The sequence below is a fragment of the Salvelinus fontinalis genome, chromosome 4 (assembly GCF_029448725.1).
Source record: "Salvelinus fontinalis isolate EN_2023a chromosome 4, ASM2944872v1, whole genome shotgun sequence".
In the NCBI taxonomy this organism is placed as follows: Eukaryota; Metazoa; Chordata; class Actinopteri; order Salmoniformes; family Salmonidae; genus Salvelinus; species Salvelinus fontinalis.
In genome coordinates this window covers 57,907,065-57,926,555 of record NC_074668.1, presented here as the reverse complement: position 1 = coordinate 57,926,555, position 19,491 = coordinate 57,907,065, and the positions used below count along the sequence as shown (strand labels likewise).

General features: G+C 42.7%; 1 protein-coding gene across 1 annotated transcript in view; it reads left to right on the top strand.

Annotated features, from left to right (window-relative positions):
• LOC129852897 (serine/threonine-protein kinase BRSK2-like) overlaps positions 1-19,491 on the top strand; it is a 95,311-nt gene that overhangs the window by 43,219 nt on the left and 32,601 nt on the right. The window contains exons 5-12 of the mRNA XM_055918505.1: positions 322-355; positions 4,479-4,547; positions 5,824-5,970; positions 8,203-8,234; positions 12,253-12,414; positions 12,845-12,942; positions 13,157-13,310; positions 14,693-14,752. Of these exons, the coding sequence (XP_055774480.1) occupies positions 322-355; positions 4,479-4,547; positions 5,824-5,970; positions 8,203-8,234; positions 12,253-12,414; positions 12,845-12,942; positions 13,157-13,310; positions 14,693-14,752 (756 nt within the window). The remainder of the gene's footprint in view (positions 1-321; positions 356-4,478; positions 4,548-5,823; positions 5,971-8,202; positions 8,235-12,252; positions 12,415-12,844; positions 12,943-13,156; positions 13,311-14,692; positions 14,753-19,491) is intronic.

Sequence of the window (19,491 nt, the reverse complement as noted above, 5' to 3'; positions counted from 1 at the left end):
TGTGTGTGTGTGTGTGTGTGTGTGTGTGTGTGTGTCTCTACACAGTCCACGCTGTTCCATAAGATGTTTTTTTTTATCTGTTTAAGAGTGTGCCTCTGCTAATAGAGCTGATACATGTATATTCCTACTACCTACTGGGGACATGTGCAGCAGTCACGCATTCCTCAAGCTAACTCTCCTTACGTTCAGAACAGTGTGTGTGTGTATGGGTAATTGTTTGTGAGTTTACGTAACGTGTTCTGGTAACTGTGTTTTGTTATGCGTGTGTGTGTGTGTGTACATTGCCTTGTATAAAGCTGTTGTGCATTTCTCACTTTGCAGATCTCCTCACTATGCCTGCCCAGAGGTCATAAGGGTAAGTGCACTCCCTCTCCACCTCTCTCTCTCTCCCTCTCCACCTCTCTCTCTCTCTCTCTCTCTCTCTCTCTCTCTCTCTCTCTCTCTCTCTCTCTCTCTCTCTCTCTCTCTCTCTCTCTCTCTCTGCCTCCTATAATGGCATTGCAGCACAAGCCCATGTGCCCTCCAACCATTCACTTTAGAGTGCTCTGCTCTCAGCTCTGTATACAATGAACCGTCTCTCAGCTCTTCGCCCCTCAGGCAGTGGCAATGCCACACAGCCACGTGCTGTGTCATCACAAGCCGTCTGATATACTGTAAGCCGTGCAGCTGTGAATCAGGTGTATGCCAGGTGGATATGTGCTTGCATTGTCAGGTAGGATCCTGCCAGTAAGCATTTCGTTGGACGGTGTATACCAGGTGTATCCCGTACATACGACTAATAAAACTTGAAACTTGAAACAAAAACTGTGCTGTATGCCAGCTGTCATGGAGTTGGTTACTTACAGTGCCTTCAGAAAGTATTCACACCCCTTGACTTTTTCCACATTTTGTTGTGTTACAGCCTGAATTTAAAATGGATACAATTTAGATTTTGTGTTTACTAGCCTTCACACAATACCTCATAATGTCAAAGGGAAGTTATATTTTTGGATTTTTTTTAACAAATTAATAAAGAATGAAAAGCTGAAGTATCTTGAGTCAATAAGTACTCAATAAGTCTCATAATAAGTTCCTTGAAAAATAATAGTATTTAAAATGATTTTTGAATGACTACCTCATCTCTGTACCCCACACATACAGTTATCTGTAAGGTCCCTCAGTCAAGCAGGGAATTTCTAACACAGATTCAACCACAAAGACCAGGGAGGTTTTCTAATGCCTCTAAAGAAGGGCACCTATTTGTAGATGTGTGTAAAAAAAGAAAAGCCTTTGAGCATGGTGAAGTTATTAACTAGACTTTGGATGGTGTATCAATACACCAAGTCACTACAAAGACACAGGCATCCTTCCTAACTCAGTTGCCGGAGAGGAATGAAACCACTCATTTCACAATGAGGCCAATGGTGACTTTAAAAGAGGTACAGAGTTTAATGGATGTAATAGGAGAAAACTAAGGATGGATCAACAACATTGTAGTTACTCCACAATACTGACCTAATTGACAGAGTGAAAAGAAGGAAGTTTGTACAGAATACAAATATTCCAAAACATGCAACCTGTTAAAAAATGTTTTATTTTTTATTCCACCTTTATTTAACCAGTTAGGCCAGTTGAGAACAAGTTCTCATTTACAACTGCAACCTGGCCAAGATAAAGCAAAGCAGTGCGACACAAACAACAACACAGTTACACATGGAATAAACAAACGTACAGTCAATAATACAATAGAAAAATCTATATACAGTGTGTGCAAATGAGGTAAGATTAGGGAGGTAAGGCAATAAATACGCCGTAGTGACGAAGTAATTACAATTTAGCAATTAAACACTGGAGTGATAGGTGTGCAGAGGATGAATGTGAAAGTAGAGAGACTGGGGTGCAAAAGAGAAAAAAAATAACAATATGAGGATGAGGTAGTTAGATGGGCTATTTACAGATGGGCTATGTACAGGTGCAATGATCTGTGAGCTGCTTGGACAGCTGATGCTTAAAGTTAGTGAGGGAGATATGAGTCTCCAGCCTCAGTGATCTTTGCAATTCGTTCCAGTCATTGGCAGCAGAGAACTGGAAGGAAAGGCAGCCAAAGCAGGAATTGGTCGAAGTCGAAGTTTACATGCACTTAGGTTGGAGTCATTAAAACTCGTTTTTCAACCACTCCACAAATGTATTGTTAACAAACTATAGTTTTGGCAAGTCGGCAAAAAAAAAGCAAATTTTTCCAACAATTGTTTACAGACAGACTATTTCACTTATAATTCACTGTATCACAACTCCAGTGGGTCAGAAGTTTACATACACTAAGTTGACTGTGCCTTTAAACAGCTTGGAAAATTTCAGAAAATGATGTCATGGCTTTAGAAGCTTCTCATTTGAGTCAATTGGAGGTGTACCTGTGGATGTATTTCAAGGACTACCTTCAAACTCAGTGCCTCTTTGCTTGACATCATGGGAAAATCAAAAGAAATTAACCAAGACTTTAGAAAAATAAATGGAGACCTCCACGAGTCTGGTTCATCATTGGGAGCAATTTCCAAACGCCTGAATGTACCACGTTTATCTGTGCAAACAATAGTACACAAGTATAAACACCATGGGACCACGCAGCCGTCATACCGCTCAGGAAGGAGACGCGTTCTGTCTCCTAGAGATAAACGTACTTTGGTGCGAAAAGTGCAAATCAATCTCAGAACAGCAAAGGACCTTGTGAAGATGCTGGAGGAAACAGGTACAAAATTATCTATAGCCACAGTAAAACGAGTCCTATATCGACATAACCTGAAAGGCTGCTCAGCAAGGAAGAAGCCACTGCACCAAAACCGCCATAAAAAAAGCCAGACTACAGTTTGCAACTGAACATGGGGACAAAGATTGTACTTTTTGGAGAAATGTCCTCTGGTCTGATGAAACAAAAAACTGTTTGGTCATAATGACCATCGTTATGTTTGGAGGCAAAAGGGGGATGCTTGCAAGCCAAAGAACACCATCCCAACCATGAAACACGGGGGTGGCAGCATCATGTTGTGGGGGTGCTTTGCTGCAGGAGGGACTGGTGCACTTCACAAAATAGATGGCTTCATGAGACAGGAAAAATGTGGATTTATTGAAGCAACATCTCAAGACATCAGTCAGGAAGTTAAACCTTGGTCGCAAATGGGTCTCATAAATGGACAATGACCCCTAACATACTTCCAAAGTTGTGTCAAAATGGCTTAAGGACAACAAAGGCAAGGTATTGGAGTGGCCATCACAAAGCCATGACCTCAATCCTATAGACAATTTGTGGGCAGAACTGAAAATGTGTGTGCGAGCAAAGAGGCCTACAAACCTGACTCAGTTACACCAGCTCTGTCAGGAGGAATGGGCCAAAATTCACCCAACTTGTGGGAAGCTTGTAGAAGGCTACCCGAAATGTTTGACCTAAGTTAAACAATTTAAAGGCAATGCTACCAAATACTAATTGAGTGTATGTAAACTTTTGACCCACTGGGAATGTGATGAAAGAAAGAAAAGCTGAAATATTATTCCGACATTTCACATTCTTAAAATAAAGTGGTGATCCTAACTGACCTAAGAAAGGCACATTTTGTAGGATTAAATATCAGGAATTGTGAAAAACTGAGTTTAAATGTCTTTGTATGTGTATGTAAACGTCTGACTTCAACTGTATATATGTATGTGTATTTGTATGTATGTGTATATGTATGCATGTTTATATATACACTACCCTTCAAAAGTTTGGGGTCACTTAGAAATGTCCTTGTTTTTGAAAGAAAAGCACTTTTTTTGTCCATTAAAATAACATCAAATTGATCCGAAATATAGTGTAGACATTGTTAATGTTGTAAATGACTATTGTAGCAGGAAATGGCAGATTTTTTATGGAATATCTACATAGGCATCCAGAGGCCCATTATCAGCAACTACCACTCCTGTGTTCCAATGGCACGTTGTGTTAGCTAATCCAAGTTTATAATTTTAAAAGGCTAATTGATCATTAGAAAACCCTTTTGCAATTATGTTAACACAGCTGAAAACTGTTGTTCTCATTAAAGAATCAATTAAAACTGGCCTTGTTTAGATATTTTTTTTAAACGGGGGATTGGAAATAATGCAGACAATTACATTGATGGAAGCAATATTATGCGCAATATTAAAGCTAATCCACCCCCCCCCCAAAAAAAGCCTGTAACAAAATGTGTAATAAGTCAAGGGGTATTAATACTTTCTGAAGGCACTGTAAACACCAACTCAGCCAAGGGAGTATTTTAAAGGTTAATCTGAGGTTTTCAGTTCATAAAAATAATGTGGAAGCTGTATCTCACCTCCATAACAGCATGCATAATTGATTACATCATTCTCTCTTTTTTGTCTGTCGTTATCGCTCTGTCTCACTCTCCCTCACCCTTCCTCACCCTCTTTCTCTCGCTCCCTCTCGCTTTCTCTCTCTCTCTCTCTCTCTCTCTGTATCTCTCTCTCAGGGGGAGAAGTACGACGGGAGGAAAGCAGACGTGTGGAGCTGCGGGGTCATCCTCTTTGCACTTTTAGTGGTGAGTGATTGACAGCTGCCGTTGCCCTGATGATGACCCTGACACGTGCCGTTGAGTTAGTGTTGTGGTTTGATGTGAGTTAAAGTGACAGGGGCCGTAGCTGCTTGTGACACAGTAAGTCTTCACAGGAAGCTGCACCTCAGTGACTCGCTGGCTTTGGTCTACAGTGACTTGCATAAATGTCTTCATTATGATTTGAAATACCCACAAACGTCTTGCCAATGGCCTGTGATTCCAGATCTTGTCTGTATAGAATGTTAGTGAAAGATGAGATTAGATTTTTGGTTCAGGACTGAAAATTAAATCAGCCACCTCCATCTTTCATCCCCATATGATTGGTTGATTCATCATGTTTCTGATTGGAGCAGGGATTTCCTGGGCTGGCTCGACTGTCAGCTTTGTACTGACACACATATGCTCATTAATCCGAGTCTGTGTCATCAGCATTCACACACCGCTCTGATGAGACAGTGACAAAGTGGGGAAGCCGAGAACAAAGGAAATAACAGGCTATGTGTGTGTCTGTGTGTGAGGGTTTCTCCATTTTTTTTGTCAATATGGCCATCAATTATTTCTCCCTGATGAAGATATGTTGAGATGGGAAGAGACCCTATCAATCATGCTATCGTAAACTACACCTCTAATCCATAGAAGTATGAATACTCTGCCTGTTTCAAATGTCAGATAGACCTTCACTGATTGGCATGAGTAATGCTCATGTGTTGCCTTGCCTGGTGTCTCTTGAAAGCCATTCGTATTAGAGACTTTGAAGAAGGCTGGCTAGATAGACCTACACTGACTGCCATGAGCAATACTTATTCACTGTATTCCCTTGGCTAACAACAATAACCTTCTTGTTTGTCCTTGTCAGATGCGTACAGTACAGTGTCACCTGGCAGTCTTTAACTGTTCTACTTTGGCATGGCTCTAGATTTCCAATGCCGACTTACTGAGTGGTATCACATATGGCCGGTTTCCCGGACACATATTAAGGCTAGCCTTGGACTAGGAAACACTTTCAATTGGGAAATGGGAATCTCCGTTGAACATTCTTTTTCGTCCAGGACTAGGCTTTAAGTGGGTCCTGTAGACCAGCCATTAGACTATTACTGGAACTTGAGCATCATTCTGGTATTAATGCTCCTCTCTGTGTTCAGAGGACCACGACGGAATTAAATGGTTCACTTTTTTTGTGTGTGTGTGTTATCCTTGATGATTTGAATGCGGTGTATCACTTGGCAGGCCGGAATTCTGAATAAAATCTTATCGATCTCAGGGCGCCCTGCCATTTGACGATGACAACCTGAGAAACCTGCTGGAGAAAGTGAAGTTGGGCGTTTTCCACATGCCCCACTTCATCCCCCCGGACTGTCAGAACCTCCTTCGGGGCATGATCGAGGTGGATGCGACTAAGAGACTCACGGTACATTCCTCTAAAATCAGCTCTAGGATCAGATGTATGTTCGTAACCCCCTTATTTCAGGTGGACAATTCCCTTGATATCTGCTCTAGCATCAATTTAGATTATGGCCCACCTAATCTACCACTAAGATCAGGCCTAGGATCAGATGTATGTTCACAGCACCCTTGTTTCAGCTTGAAGATGCATTTAATACTACATTTGTTCACTTTCAGGTGAAAGGTAAATTGGTTCTCAATCAATACAGCGGGCAACTTGTAAAGGGCCTAAGCAGATATAAATGTAACAAATAATTCCATCTCACTTTATTACCACAAAATATTTACTACCACAGTGTAAATGAGAGCATCTTCCCCAGCTCTCACCCACAGTACTAGTAAAGCAGAAATCACTTATCACTGTAGACAAAGGGAGCCATCTTCCCCTGATTTAGACTAAATGACACTGAGGCAGTTTCTCATGCTCAGATTAAGAGTATTCCTGGATTTAAAAGCACTTTTAATGGTGTTTCTACAGTTACCATGTCATTTTGTCCAGGAGTAGGCTTAATCTGGGTCCGGGAAACCTCCTCTCTGGATCTAGACTCTAGACAGTAATCCCATTGACTCTGTCTGTTTGGTTCAGACATCTGAGACACAGACAGGCGGCACTTGAAACCCTCCCACGACTACAGTGTGACTTCCTCTAACAGTTTATTAGATGAACTCTCACTCACATCAGCATTAAGAGTTTTCTGTCAAATAGAGGGTGCTTTCCCAGTTGCCCAACGTCTAATGTATCCCTCACTCATCTGGTTTTCTCTCTGTTTAATCTACCCGACAAATAATATGAATATTAATGCTATAATGTGTTTTTATTTTCTTCTTTCTATGTATTGAAGTAAGTGGAAGGCCCATAGAAATAGAATGAATATACACTACATGAGCAAAAGTATGTGGACCTCTTGCACGTCGAACATCTCATTCCAAAATCATGGGCATTAATATGGAGTTGGTCCCCCCTTTGCTGCTAGAGCAGCCTCCACTCTTCTTGGAAGTCTTACCACTAGATGTTGCAACATTGCCCACTGGGACTTGCTTCCATTCAGCCACAAGAGCAGCATTAGTGAGGTCGGGCACTGATGTTGGGCGATTAGGCCTGGCTCATGTCGGCATTCCAATTCACCCCAAAAGTGCTTGATGGGGTTGAGGTCAGAGCTCTGTGCAGGCCAGTCAAGTTCTTCCACATCAAAGTTGGAAGCAGAGAATTATCTAGAATGTAATTGTATGCTGTAGTGTTAAGATTTCCCTTCGCTGTAACTAAGGGGCCTAGCCCAAAACATGAAAAACAGCCCCAGACCATTATTCCTCCTCCTCCAAACTTTACAGTTGGCACATTTGGGCAGTTAACGTTCTCCTGGCATCCTCCAAACTCAGATTTGTCCGTCGGACTGCCAGATTGTGAAGCATAATTCATCACTCCAGAGAATGCATTTCCACTGCTCCAGAGTCCAATAGCGTTGAGCTTTACACCAGTCCAGCTGACGCTTGGCATTGCGTATAGGGATCTTTGGCTTGTGTGCGGCTGTTCGGCCATGGAAACCCATTTCATGAAGCTCAATGAACAGTTCCTGCGCTGACGCTTCCAGAGGCAGTTTGGAACACGGTAGTTAGTGTTGCAACCGAAGTCAGATGATTTTTACGCACTAAGCGCTTCAGCACTCTGCAGTCCAGTTCTGTGAGCTTGTGTGGCCTACCACTTCGCGGCTGAGCCGTTGTTTCTCCTAGACATTTCCACTTTACAATAACAGCACTTACAGTTGAGCGGGGCAGCTCTAGCAGGGCAGAAATGTGAAAAACGGACTTGTCGGAAAGGTGTCCTCCATTGACAGTGCCACGTTGAAAGTAACTGAGTTCTTCAGTAAGGTTATTCTACTGCTAATGTTTGTCTATGGAGATCGCATTGCTGTGCGCGCTTTTTTATACCCCTGTCAGCAATGGGTGTGGCTGAAATAGACTAATCCACTAATTTGAAGGGGTGTCAAGATACTTTTGTACATATAGTGTATTATATATTTTTTGTCACTACAGTAGGTAAAGACTGGGTTGTTACTAGAAGTCTCAAGTGTGTCGTAATACGTACAGTGAGGACAGATAAGGTATGTTGCTGCGTTCCCTTGTCTGTCTGTCACAGCATCTGTTCCACATGCCGTGTCATTAACACAATGCTGTTTCCTCTTCCTGTGTGTCTCTACAGTTAGAGCAGATCCAGAAGCACAACTGGTACATGTGAGTACAGCTCCTTTCTGTGTTTGTGTGTGAACATCCATACGACTGGCTGTTTTGTGCACACTCGAATAGATATACGCACTATGTACTTTTATCAGTGAAATGTAATTTAATTTACAAAATGTAGCAATTTTTTTTTTAAAGGGTCAGTAGATAAAAGTATTGCACTTACATAGGCTAAATTAGGGAATGGGAACTAATGGAAGCTAAAGTCAAACGTTTGTGCAGCCTTTATAGTAAGAGAAGGTAGGTCCATTAGGACAGATGTGAGAGGTCTATTTCCTGCTACGCTCTAGTAGTTACCCTACACGCCACCTGAACATAAAAGACAATGATGTTCTTAGTTTTAATGGAACTCTGTTCTACTCCTAAATGGCTTGGCCTTATCAATGCAGGCTTTAAATACCTCCTCTCAGAAAAGTGCCAAGGACCGTTCTACTGTTCAGCGATGTAATAATGTGTGTTGCTCATTGCTACATTATGTCAGTTCATCATTGCTGTTTAGCAATCTACGATATTGTATACTGAACAAAAATATAAACGTTGTGTTCGACAAATATATGAAATAACATCATAAAATGGGTCCTACTTTTGATGATCTTTCATCAGAATGTTGTACAGGGGGTACTTTGTCGGGAACAATCGTTGTTTGGATTTAGAATGTCCTCTTCTCCAGTCAATTAGCACGGAAAGCTAGCAAAGTGGTCGCTAAGCTCTCCTTCGTGAACAAACGCAGACAACGCAACACGCCTAACGTCTCGAAAAAAATTCAATAATCTAATAAAACTATATTGAAAAAACATACTTTACGATGATATTGTCACATGTATCAAATAAAATCAAAGCCGGAGATATTAGTCGTCTATAACGACAGCTGTACAGAAGGCAAAACCAGGTCCCTTCACACGCTCTCCAGAAAACAGGAAACTGGTGACACGTCATACAAAGAGCATTTATTCGACCCCAGATCAAGTTATACACTCAATTTCTTCTCTCACTGCCTGTCGACATCTAGTGGAAGACGTATGAAGTGCATGTATACTGATATATATCAAGGACATTTATAGGCAGGCCCTAGAACAGAGCATCGATTTCAGATTTTCCACTTCCTGTCAGGAAGTTTGCTGCAAAATGAGTTCTGTTTTACTCACAGATATAATTCAAACGGTTTTAGAAACTAGAGAGTGGTTTCTATCCAATAGTAATAATAATATGCATATTGTACGAGCAAGAATTGAGTACGAGGCCGTTTGAAATGGGCACCTTTTATCCGGCTACTCAATACTGCCCCTGCAGCCCAAACAGGTTAAACAAATCAAAATATATTTTGTATTAGCCACCCTTTGCCTCATCCCAAACCATCTCAATTGGGTTGAGGTTGGGTGATTGTGGAGGCAAGGTCATCTGATGCAGCACTCCATCACTCTCCTTGGTCAAAGAGCCCTTACACAGACTGGAGGTTTGATTTGTGTTATTGTCCTGTTGAAAAACAAATGATAGTCCCACTAAGCACACACTAAATGGGATGGCGTATTGCTGCAGAATGCTTCGGTAGTCATGCTGGTTTAGTGTGCCTTGAATTCTAAATAAATCATAGACAGTTTCAACAGCAAAGCACCCCCACACCATCACACCTCCTCCTCCATGCTTCACGGTGGGAACCACACATGCAGAGATCATCCGTTCACCTACTCTGCGTCTCACAAAGACATTGCAGTTGGAACCCAAAATCTAAAATTCATGAGACCAAAGGACATATATCCACCGGTATACTGTCCATTGCTCGTGTTTCTTGGCCCAAGCAAGTCTCTTCTTATTATTGGTGTCCTTTGTAGTGGTTTCTTTGCAGCAATTCGACCATGAAGGCCTGATTCACGCAGTCTCCTCTGAACCGTTGATGTTGAGATGTGTCTGTTACTTGAACTCTGTGAAGCATTTATTTGGACTGTTATCTGAGGTGCAGTTAACTCTAATGAACATATCCTCTCCAGCTGAGGTAACTCTGGGCCTTCCTTTCCTGTGGCGGTCCTCATGAGAGCCAGTTCCATCATAGTGCTACATGGTTTTTTGACTGCACTTGAAGAAACTTTCAAAGTTCTTGAAATGTTGCAGATTGACTGACCTTCATGTCTTAAAGTAATCATGGACTGTCATTTCTCTTCGCTTATTTGAGCTGTTCTTGCCATAATATGGACTTTTACCTAATAGGGCTATCTCCTGTATACCACCCCTACCTTGTCATAATCAATCAATCAAGTGTATTTATAAAGCCCTTTTTACATCAGCCGATGTCAGAAAGTGCTCTACAGAACCCCAGCCTAAAACCCCAAACAGCAAGCAATGCAGATGTAGAAGCAAGGTGGCTAGGAAAAACTCCCTAGAAAGGCCGGAACCTAGGAAGAAACCTAGAGAGGAACCAGGCTTTGAGGGCTGTGCCTGATGAAGATTATAACATAACATGGCCAATATGTTCAAACGTTCATAGATGACCATTAGGGTCAGATAATAATAATAATAATAATCACAGTGGTTGTACACCACAAAGAAGATGATTGTGGACTACAGGAAAAAGAGGACCAAGCACACCCCCATTCTCATAGACGGGGCTGCAGTGGAGCAGGTTGAGAGCTTCAAGTTCCTTGGCATTCACATAACCAACATGGTCCAAGCACACCAAGACAGTCGTGAAGAGGGCACGACAAAACCTATTCCCCCTCAGGAGACTGAAAAGATTTGGAATGGGTCTAGTTCTACAGCTGCACCATCGAGAGCATCCTGACTGGTTGCATCACTGCCTAGTTTGGAAACTGCTCGGCCTCTGACCGCAAGGCACTACAGATGGTAGTGCGAACTACCCAGTACATCACTGGGGCCAAGCTTCTTGCCATCCAGGACCTCTATACCAGGAGTTGTCAGAGGAAGGCTGTAGAAATGGTTAAAGACTCCAGCCATCCTAGTCATAGACTGTTCTCTGCTACCACACGGCAAGCGGTACCGGAGTACCAAGTCTAGGTCCAAGAGGCTTCTAAACAGCTTCTACCCCCAAGCCATAAGACTCCTGAACACCTAATCAAATGGCTACCCAAAATATTTGCATTTCCCCCCCCCCCTTTTACACCACTGCTACTCTCTGTTGTTATCATCTATGCATAGTCACTTTAATAACTCTACCTTCATGTACATATTACCTCAACTAACCGGTGCCCCCGCACACTGACTCTGTACCGGTATATAGTCTCGCGATTGTTATTTTACTGCTGGTCTTTAATTACTTGTTACTTATATTTCTTATTCTTATCCGTATTTTTTAAAACCGCATTGTTGGTTAGGGGCTCGTAAGTAAGCATTTCAATGTAAGGTGAATGAATACCTGTTGTATTTGGCGCATGTGTCTAATAAAATGTGATTTGATTTGAATACAACTGATTGCTTGAAAAAAATTCCACAAGTTACCTTTTAACAATGCACACATGTTAATTAAAATGCATTCCAGGTGACTACCTCATGATGCTGGTTGAGAGAATGCCAAGAGTGTGCAAAGCTGTCATCAATGCGAAGGGTGGCTAATTTGAAGAATCTCAAATATAAATTATATTTTGATTTGTTAAACTTAGTTTATGTAAACTTCTGACCCACTGGAATTGTGACACAGTGAATTATAAGTGAAATAATCTCTGTAAACAATTGTTGGAAAAATGACTTGTGTCATGCACAAAGTAGATGTCCTAACCGACTTGCCAATGCTATGGCTTGTTAACAAGAAATGTGTGGAGTGGTTGAAAAACGAGTTTTAATGACTCCAACCTAAATGTATGTAAACTTACGACTTCAACTGTATATATATATGTATATATATTTATATTTTGTGTATAATGTGTATATTTCTATTGTATTTTACAGGGCGCATGAAAAAAAGACCTAGGTCTCAATATGTCTTCCTTGTTAAAATAAAGATGAAAATGTATATATATAAAAATAAAACCTGTCAGTCATTTCTGTCATTCTTCCTGTCTTTCAGAGCTGGGAAGAACGAGCCTGAGCCGGAGCAGCCTGTCCCCAGGAAGGTGGCCATCAGAACCCTGAGCACTGAAGAGATAGACCCGGACGTCCTGGAGAGCATGCACTCTCTGGGTTGCTTCAGAGACAAGGGCAAACTCACCAAAGACCTGCTCTCTGACGAGTGAGTGATAGAGGGGAAGGAGGGAGGGAGGGAGGGAGGGAGGGAGGGAGGGAGGGAGGGAGGGAGGGAGGGAGGGAGGGAGGGAGGGAGGGAGGGAGGGAGGGAGGGTTTGAGGGAGGGCTGTAAGGATGGAAGGGTTAAAGAAGTGCACTCAAAAAAAAACTCATCAAAGACTTGCTCTCTGATGAGGGAGGTAGGGAGGAAGGGAGGGAGGAAGAATGGATGGAAGGGGAGGAAAAAGGGAGGGAAATCATGCACTCACTGGTCTGTGTCAGAGATCGTAGCAAATTGATGAAAGACCTGCTCTCTGACTAGAGGGAAGGAGAGAGGGATGGAGAGATATGGAGGGAGAAATGTGTCAGCGAAGTCATCCACTCTGAGGTGCTTCAAGGACATCAGACAGGATGACTTTACTCTCTTGTCTCTCCAGTGATAACCAGGAGAAGATGATCTACTTCCTGCTGCTGGACCGGAAGGAGAGGTACCCCAGTCAGGAGGACCAGAACCTCCCCCCGCGCAGTGAGATTGGTAGGCTGGTCCATTTTACCCACACACAATAGGAGAAGTAGACTAGTCCAAACCTTCTATGCCTTTTGCAAATGAAAACCTGCAGTAGCTACACCATAACTCGGATATGATGTTCTGTCACACATTGTAGTTGGTTTGTTGCTGACTAGTTCTTGTTCTCTCTTCACTTGCTTCTCCCCTGACCCCTAACCTTTGACCCCTGACCCCTGTTCAGCTGACCCGCCCAGGAAGCGGGTGGACTCCCCCATGTTGAACCGCCATGGGAAGAGGAGGCCGGAGAGGAAGTCTATGGAGGTGCTGAGTGTCACAGAGGGGGGCTCTCCTGTACCCGTACGACGAGCCATCGACATGGCAACACATGGACAGAGGTATGGTGTGATGTACACACACACACAGTACATGGACTCACTCACACGTATCATATTGGCGCACGTACACACATGCACAAGTACGTGCAACACATATCAGTGTAATCACATGAGATGAAAACAGGTGAATAACAGAACCACAGGACCTCCGATTAATATGAGTGGTCTGTAGTCCCCACTCTCAGTGTAGTACTCTTCAAATTACTGAATATTAAAGACATGCTCCGGAACTTTGTCGACTTCTAAGTCTTTTTTAAACCTCCCGCTTTGGGCTGGATGTGTCAATGTGTCGTTCATACATGCATAATCTATGAGTGGAATTACTGGCTTACCTCAATTAGCCATGAAATCCATAGTTTGAAAGCGACTGTTTATCTTGAAGCTGTAACCGCGCCATTTTCCCGACATTGAGCTTCAGCCCCTCGCATTTGAGTGACAGCTAGCAAGAGGCCTGTCCAGCGTTATCCAATGAGGTTGCACGGCAGGCCAAACGGCTCAGCACGGGGCAGCAGAGAGAGAGAAAGCAATGACGTGGTGCACATATCTGCACATATGTGACGTAGTATGCAATTTTGAGGGCCACTTTCTGGCTTGTGAGTACTACTTTCAGAACTACTGGCTAAAAAGTATACAAAAATTACCGGAGAATCTCTTTAACACACACAGACACGTGCATGCATGGACACACACACACACACACCACAAACATACATATAAGCACGTACACACACACACACACACAAACGCAAACACCGGATTCGAATACGCAGCAGTAGGGCGCCTACATATTATGGCACCTTGCTGGATATCTCTCTGTACATTAGTTCAATCTGCTGTGTGTGTACTTCCAGTAGCATCCCTCTCCTCACTAACTTTATCACTAAGCTGCTTAGGGTGTTATGACAGTCTAACACGGACAGAAAAGCTGAAAAGTTTACAACTTTCTGCGCGGGTGAGTCATCCAAAGAGGATAGAGGCTTTAAGACTTCTACTTTTTCTAGACTGTTAGAAAGTATACCAAATGTGAGAACACCCCATATTAGCATGACCCTTCAAAGTGTCTTACGCCTCTGTTTAATCTGTTTTTACTTGCTGATTAATATATTAATGTCTTGTGTGTTTCTTTCTTTGTTTTCATTGTCGTGTCATGATCAATCATTTTTCTTCTTCTGTTAACTTTTCCTTTCAAGACTAGTATTACTTACTGTGCATTGGTCATTGTGAGCAATAGCCAGCTCTGTATCACATACACAACTAACGTTAGGTTGACAACTCATGACCTATACAATAATCTGCACTTTTTTAAAGGAATGCTTAGAATCTGTCCTTTTATGTGACTGTCTTTCTGTCTCTTTACTTTCTTTCTTTCTGTCTGTCTGAAGTAAGTCTGTTTTCAGTAAAAGCTTGGATATCACAAACGCTAACCTCACCAAAGAAGAAAGGTATTTGTCACTTTTGTCTGTCTGTCTTGCCACAGTTGAGTTGCAGAGGGGTTTTCCCATTCATATTCTCACCATGTTTAAGTCTATAATCCTTTGAGAGGGTAGTCTAGTAAACTTCAATAAAAAACTAAGCTCCATCCTTGTCTGCATAAAATAAATTCACAAAGAATCGAACCTCTTGCCGTTAGAATTCTTCTGAAACTTTTACCAGAAGTTCACTTGACTGCCTGGCTATCTGATAACGGATTCACACAATAAAGCCCTTATTTTCATACTGTGGTAAAGTAGGCCAATGTGATCAGGCCTAGACTGAACTGAAGGAGCGAGGAGATAGAGAAGAGATGGAGGGAGGGAGTCTTCTCTACACCCTCGGCTGCTTCCATGCACATCAAAAGCATCTTATCCTCGTTCTCCTTCTCTTGGCCCTCTCTTCCCTTTGATGCTGTAGTTTCGGTGTCCCAGGGCAGATCCCAATTTTTAGGTCAACTTCCATGTTTCCCTGTTTTGCCTCCTTCCCCATTGTGTGTGTGTGTGTGTCTTTGTGCCTGAACGGGTGTGTGTGTGTCTGTGTTCGCTCCCATGCACGTGTGTGTTTGTTTGTCTTCTGCCAATCTATTTGTGAGGTTACCTCATCATGGTGCATCAGGTCCAATCGTTCTTTCAAAGCCTATTCACGGATGACCTTGTGTCCGGGAACACGGTTTAGTGACGCTTCGCCGGTCCGCCCCCCCCACCCCGTACAGAGAGAGATTAGCATAAATTAATTGGTGGGAATGCAGATGGGGCGTTTTGCTGGAGCGAAGAAGAGGAGAACAAACAGGGATGGAAATGAGGCATTAATATCCCTCTGAATAGTCTTTTATCTCCATTATCTAATTAGAGCGATACAGTGGTACACACACTGTAAAGGCAGTCAATGTTGTTCTCCCCCTTTAACGAGGAGGAGCATGGATAGGACCAAGATGCGGATTGAGGGAAATAAGCCATCTTTTAATGAACAAACAGCAAACAAGACACTACAAACTACAAAACAACAAACGTGACTAACCTTCAACTGTCCTGTGAGGACACAGGAACAAACACTAACACAGGAAACAAACACCCACAAAACCCCAGTGAAACCCTGGCTGCCTTAGTATGACTCTCAATTAGAGACAAACGATACACACCTGTCTCTAATTGAGAATCATACCAGGCCGAACACAAAAACCAACCTAGAAATACAAAACATAGACTGCCCACCCAAAACACACGCCCTGACCAAAAACACATACAAAAACAACATAAAACAGGTCAGAACCGTTACACACACAGACATCAGTGGAGGCTGGTGACTTGAAAAATGGAGGAGGATGGGAGGCCCACGACAAAGTGTTTCAAAAATCGTTAAAGACTAATTATTTGAACCTAAAGCATCTAATAAAGACGTTTATAATACACTATTATGGGGAATGGGAATGAGAGGGCTACTTACACAGTGTCGGAAAGGGATCACAACAGTGATTGAGTGAGGGTATGAGGCATGAATTGAAGTGTTCAGAGGATTGACCAGTGCAGGACAGGATTTGACTGGGAATACAAACAACAATAACACAACACACTGCGTAGTTAGACAAAATAGCTACGAATTAGTTAGTCTTAGCAAGGAGTCAAATCCGTGATGTGTAATAATGTGATTGTGTTTGTGTATGTGATTGACTCTACATATAGTAATGAGAGATAATTGATAGGGGTACTCACAGTGCTTGAAGGGGACACATTCAATGTGGCAGTGGTTGAGCGGGCACATGAGACGTGGCTTCAAAGTTGACAGTGGTAGTGGAGTGGAGTAGTCGTCGCCTCTTAAATCATGGAACAGGATGGGACTTAGCTGGAAATACAAATAGCAGATACATTATATGACAGCTGCGCCACCGTAGGTTTGGACAACGAGTTCCTCTTATGAACTTAAACTCAGACATCTCACAATTCACCAAGTCAAACACCGACTGCGCATCTCGCCCTCTGAACACATCAAAGTATCCCGAGAAATGTTCCTGATCATCCACGTACCTGACGATAACTGACAACTGCAAGCAGACTGGTGGCACCATAGGTCCCAAAGCGGTGGGTCAATTTTAACCCCTGGGGCCTGGAGTTTTTCCTTATATGTTAAGCGAACTAGGACAACTCTGGACCCTATAAGGTATGACAGTGATTCATCCGTTGTATAAAGATTTGATATGGGCTATGATGAGACCAGCTCTTCCTCATCAGGTCACATGGTTTAACTCCTGGCCCTGGGGGGGATGAAGACCCTTTCAAACTGCAGCTTCCTTATATTTGTTCATATAAATTATATTTAGACTAGATTATGAGGGGCATTACCTCGAACCGGACACATAGACAACAAGTGATAGACAATAGAACTCACAGGGATGAGCTCGCTTTATGCATGTTTGCATCATGCAGGCCTATGCAACTGTAGGCCTTACAAAAAATGTACTCACATCTGTCATCAGTATTATGTTGACTGGCTAATTCCAGTTAATCATTTTGGATTAAAAACGTATAGGCAGCATAGCCAGCCCAATTTTGAATATAAACTAAATTTGATCACATTCACATTTTCTCCTGACACACAAATGGACTACAAATACATAACATTGATGATGTGGTTGTTACTGACAAAAATCACATGGCTGAGCTCTTTAATCACCAGGATTCCTATTTTACTCAGCCATGCCTCCTTGCCCATCCAACATTTCCTCATCTCCCACCCCTTTTAATGCGACTATCCCCGATGCTTCTCCCTCTTTTTCCCTGCCCGCTACAAAGTTTCTCCCTGCAGGCAGTCACTGAGTCCGAGGTGCTAAAGGAGCTCCATAAAACTTGACCCCAAAATACCATCTGGGTCAGATGGTTTAGACCCTTTCTTCTTTATGGTTGCTGCCCCTATCATCGCCAAGGCTATCTCCAACCATTTCAACCTGTCTCTCCTTTCTGGGGAGGTTCTCATTGCTTGGAAGGCAGTCACAGTTCATCCTTTATTTAAAGTACTGTAGTATCAAGCTGATCCTAACTGTTATAGGCCTATTTCTATTTTGCCCAGTTTATCAAAAGTGTTGGAAAAACCTGTCAATAATCAACTGACTGGCTTTCTTGATGTCTATAGTATTCTCTCGGGTATGCAATCTGGTTTCCACTCAGGTTATGGATGTGTCACTGCAACCTTAAAGGTCCTCGATGATGTCACCATTGCCCTTGATTCTAAGCAATATTGTGCTGCTATTTTAATTGACTTGGCCAAAGCTTTTGATACGGTAGACCATTCCATTCTTGTGGGCCGGCTAAGGAATATTGGTGTCTGTGAGGGGTCTTTGGCCTGGTTTGCTAACCACCTCTCTCAAAGCGTGCAGTGTATGAAGTCAGAAAATCTGCTGTCTCAGCCACTGCCTGTCACCAAGGGAGTACCCCAAGGCTCGATCCTAGGCCCCACGCTCTTCTCAATTTACATCAACAACATAGCTCAGGCAGTAGGGAGCTTTCTCATCCATTTATATGCAAATGATACAGTCTTATACTCAGCTGGCACCTCGGATTTTGTGTTGAATGCTCTACAACAAAGCTTTCTTAGTGTCCAACAAGCTTTCTCTACCCTTAACCTTGTTCTGAACACCTCCAAACAAAGGTAATGTAGTTTAGTAAGAAGAATGCCCCTCTTCCCACAGGTGTTATTACTACCTCTGAGGGTTTAGAGCTTGATGTAGTCACCTCATACAAGTACTTGGGAGTATGGCTAGACGGTGCACTGTCCTTCTCTCAGCACATATCAAAGCTGCAGCGTAAAGTTAAATCTCGACTTGGTTTCCTCTATCATAATCGCTCCTCTTTCACCCCAGCTGCCAAACTAACCCTGATTCAGATGACCATCCTTACCCATGCTAGATTACGGCGACATCATTTATAGATCGGCAGGTAAGGGTGCTCTCAAGCGGCTAGATGTTCTTTACCATTCGGCCATCAGATTTGCCACCAATGCTCCTTATAGGACACATCACTGCACTCTATACTCCTCTGTAAACTGGTCATCTCTGTATACCCGTTGCAAGACCCACTGGTTGATGCTTATTTATAAAACCCTCTTAGGCCTCACTCCCCCCTGTCTGAGATATCTACTGCAGCCCTCATCCTTCACATACAACACCCATTCTGCCAGTCACATTCTGTTAAAGGTCCCCAAAGCACACACCTCCCTGGTTCGCTCCTCTTTTCAGTTCGCTGCAGCTAGCGACTGGAACGAGCTGCAACAAACACTCAAACTGGACAGATTTATCTCAATCTCTTCATTCAAAGACTCAATCATGGACACACTTACTGACAGTTGTGGCTGCTTTGTGTGATGTATTGTTGTCTCTACCTTCTTGACCTTTTTGCTGTTGACTTTGCCCAATAACGTTTGTACCATGTTTTGTGCTGCTACCAAGTTGTGTTGCTACCACATTGTTGTCATGTTCTGTTGCTACCGTGTTGTGTTTTCATGTGTTGCTGCCTTGCTGTGTTCTTGTCTTAGGTCTCTCTTTATGTAGTATTGTGTTGTCTCTCTTGTTGTGATGTGTGTTTTGTCCTATAATTCTATTGTATTTATTTATTTATTTTAATCCCAGGCCCCCGTCCCCACAGGAGACCATTTGCCTTTTGGTAGGCCGTCATTGTAAATAAGAATTTGTTCTTAACTGACTTGCCTAGTTAAATAAAGG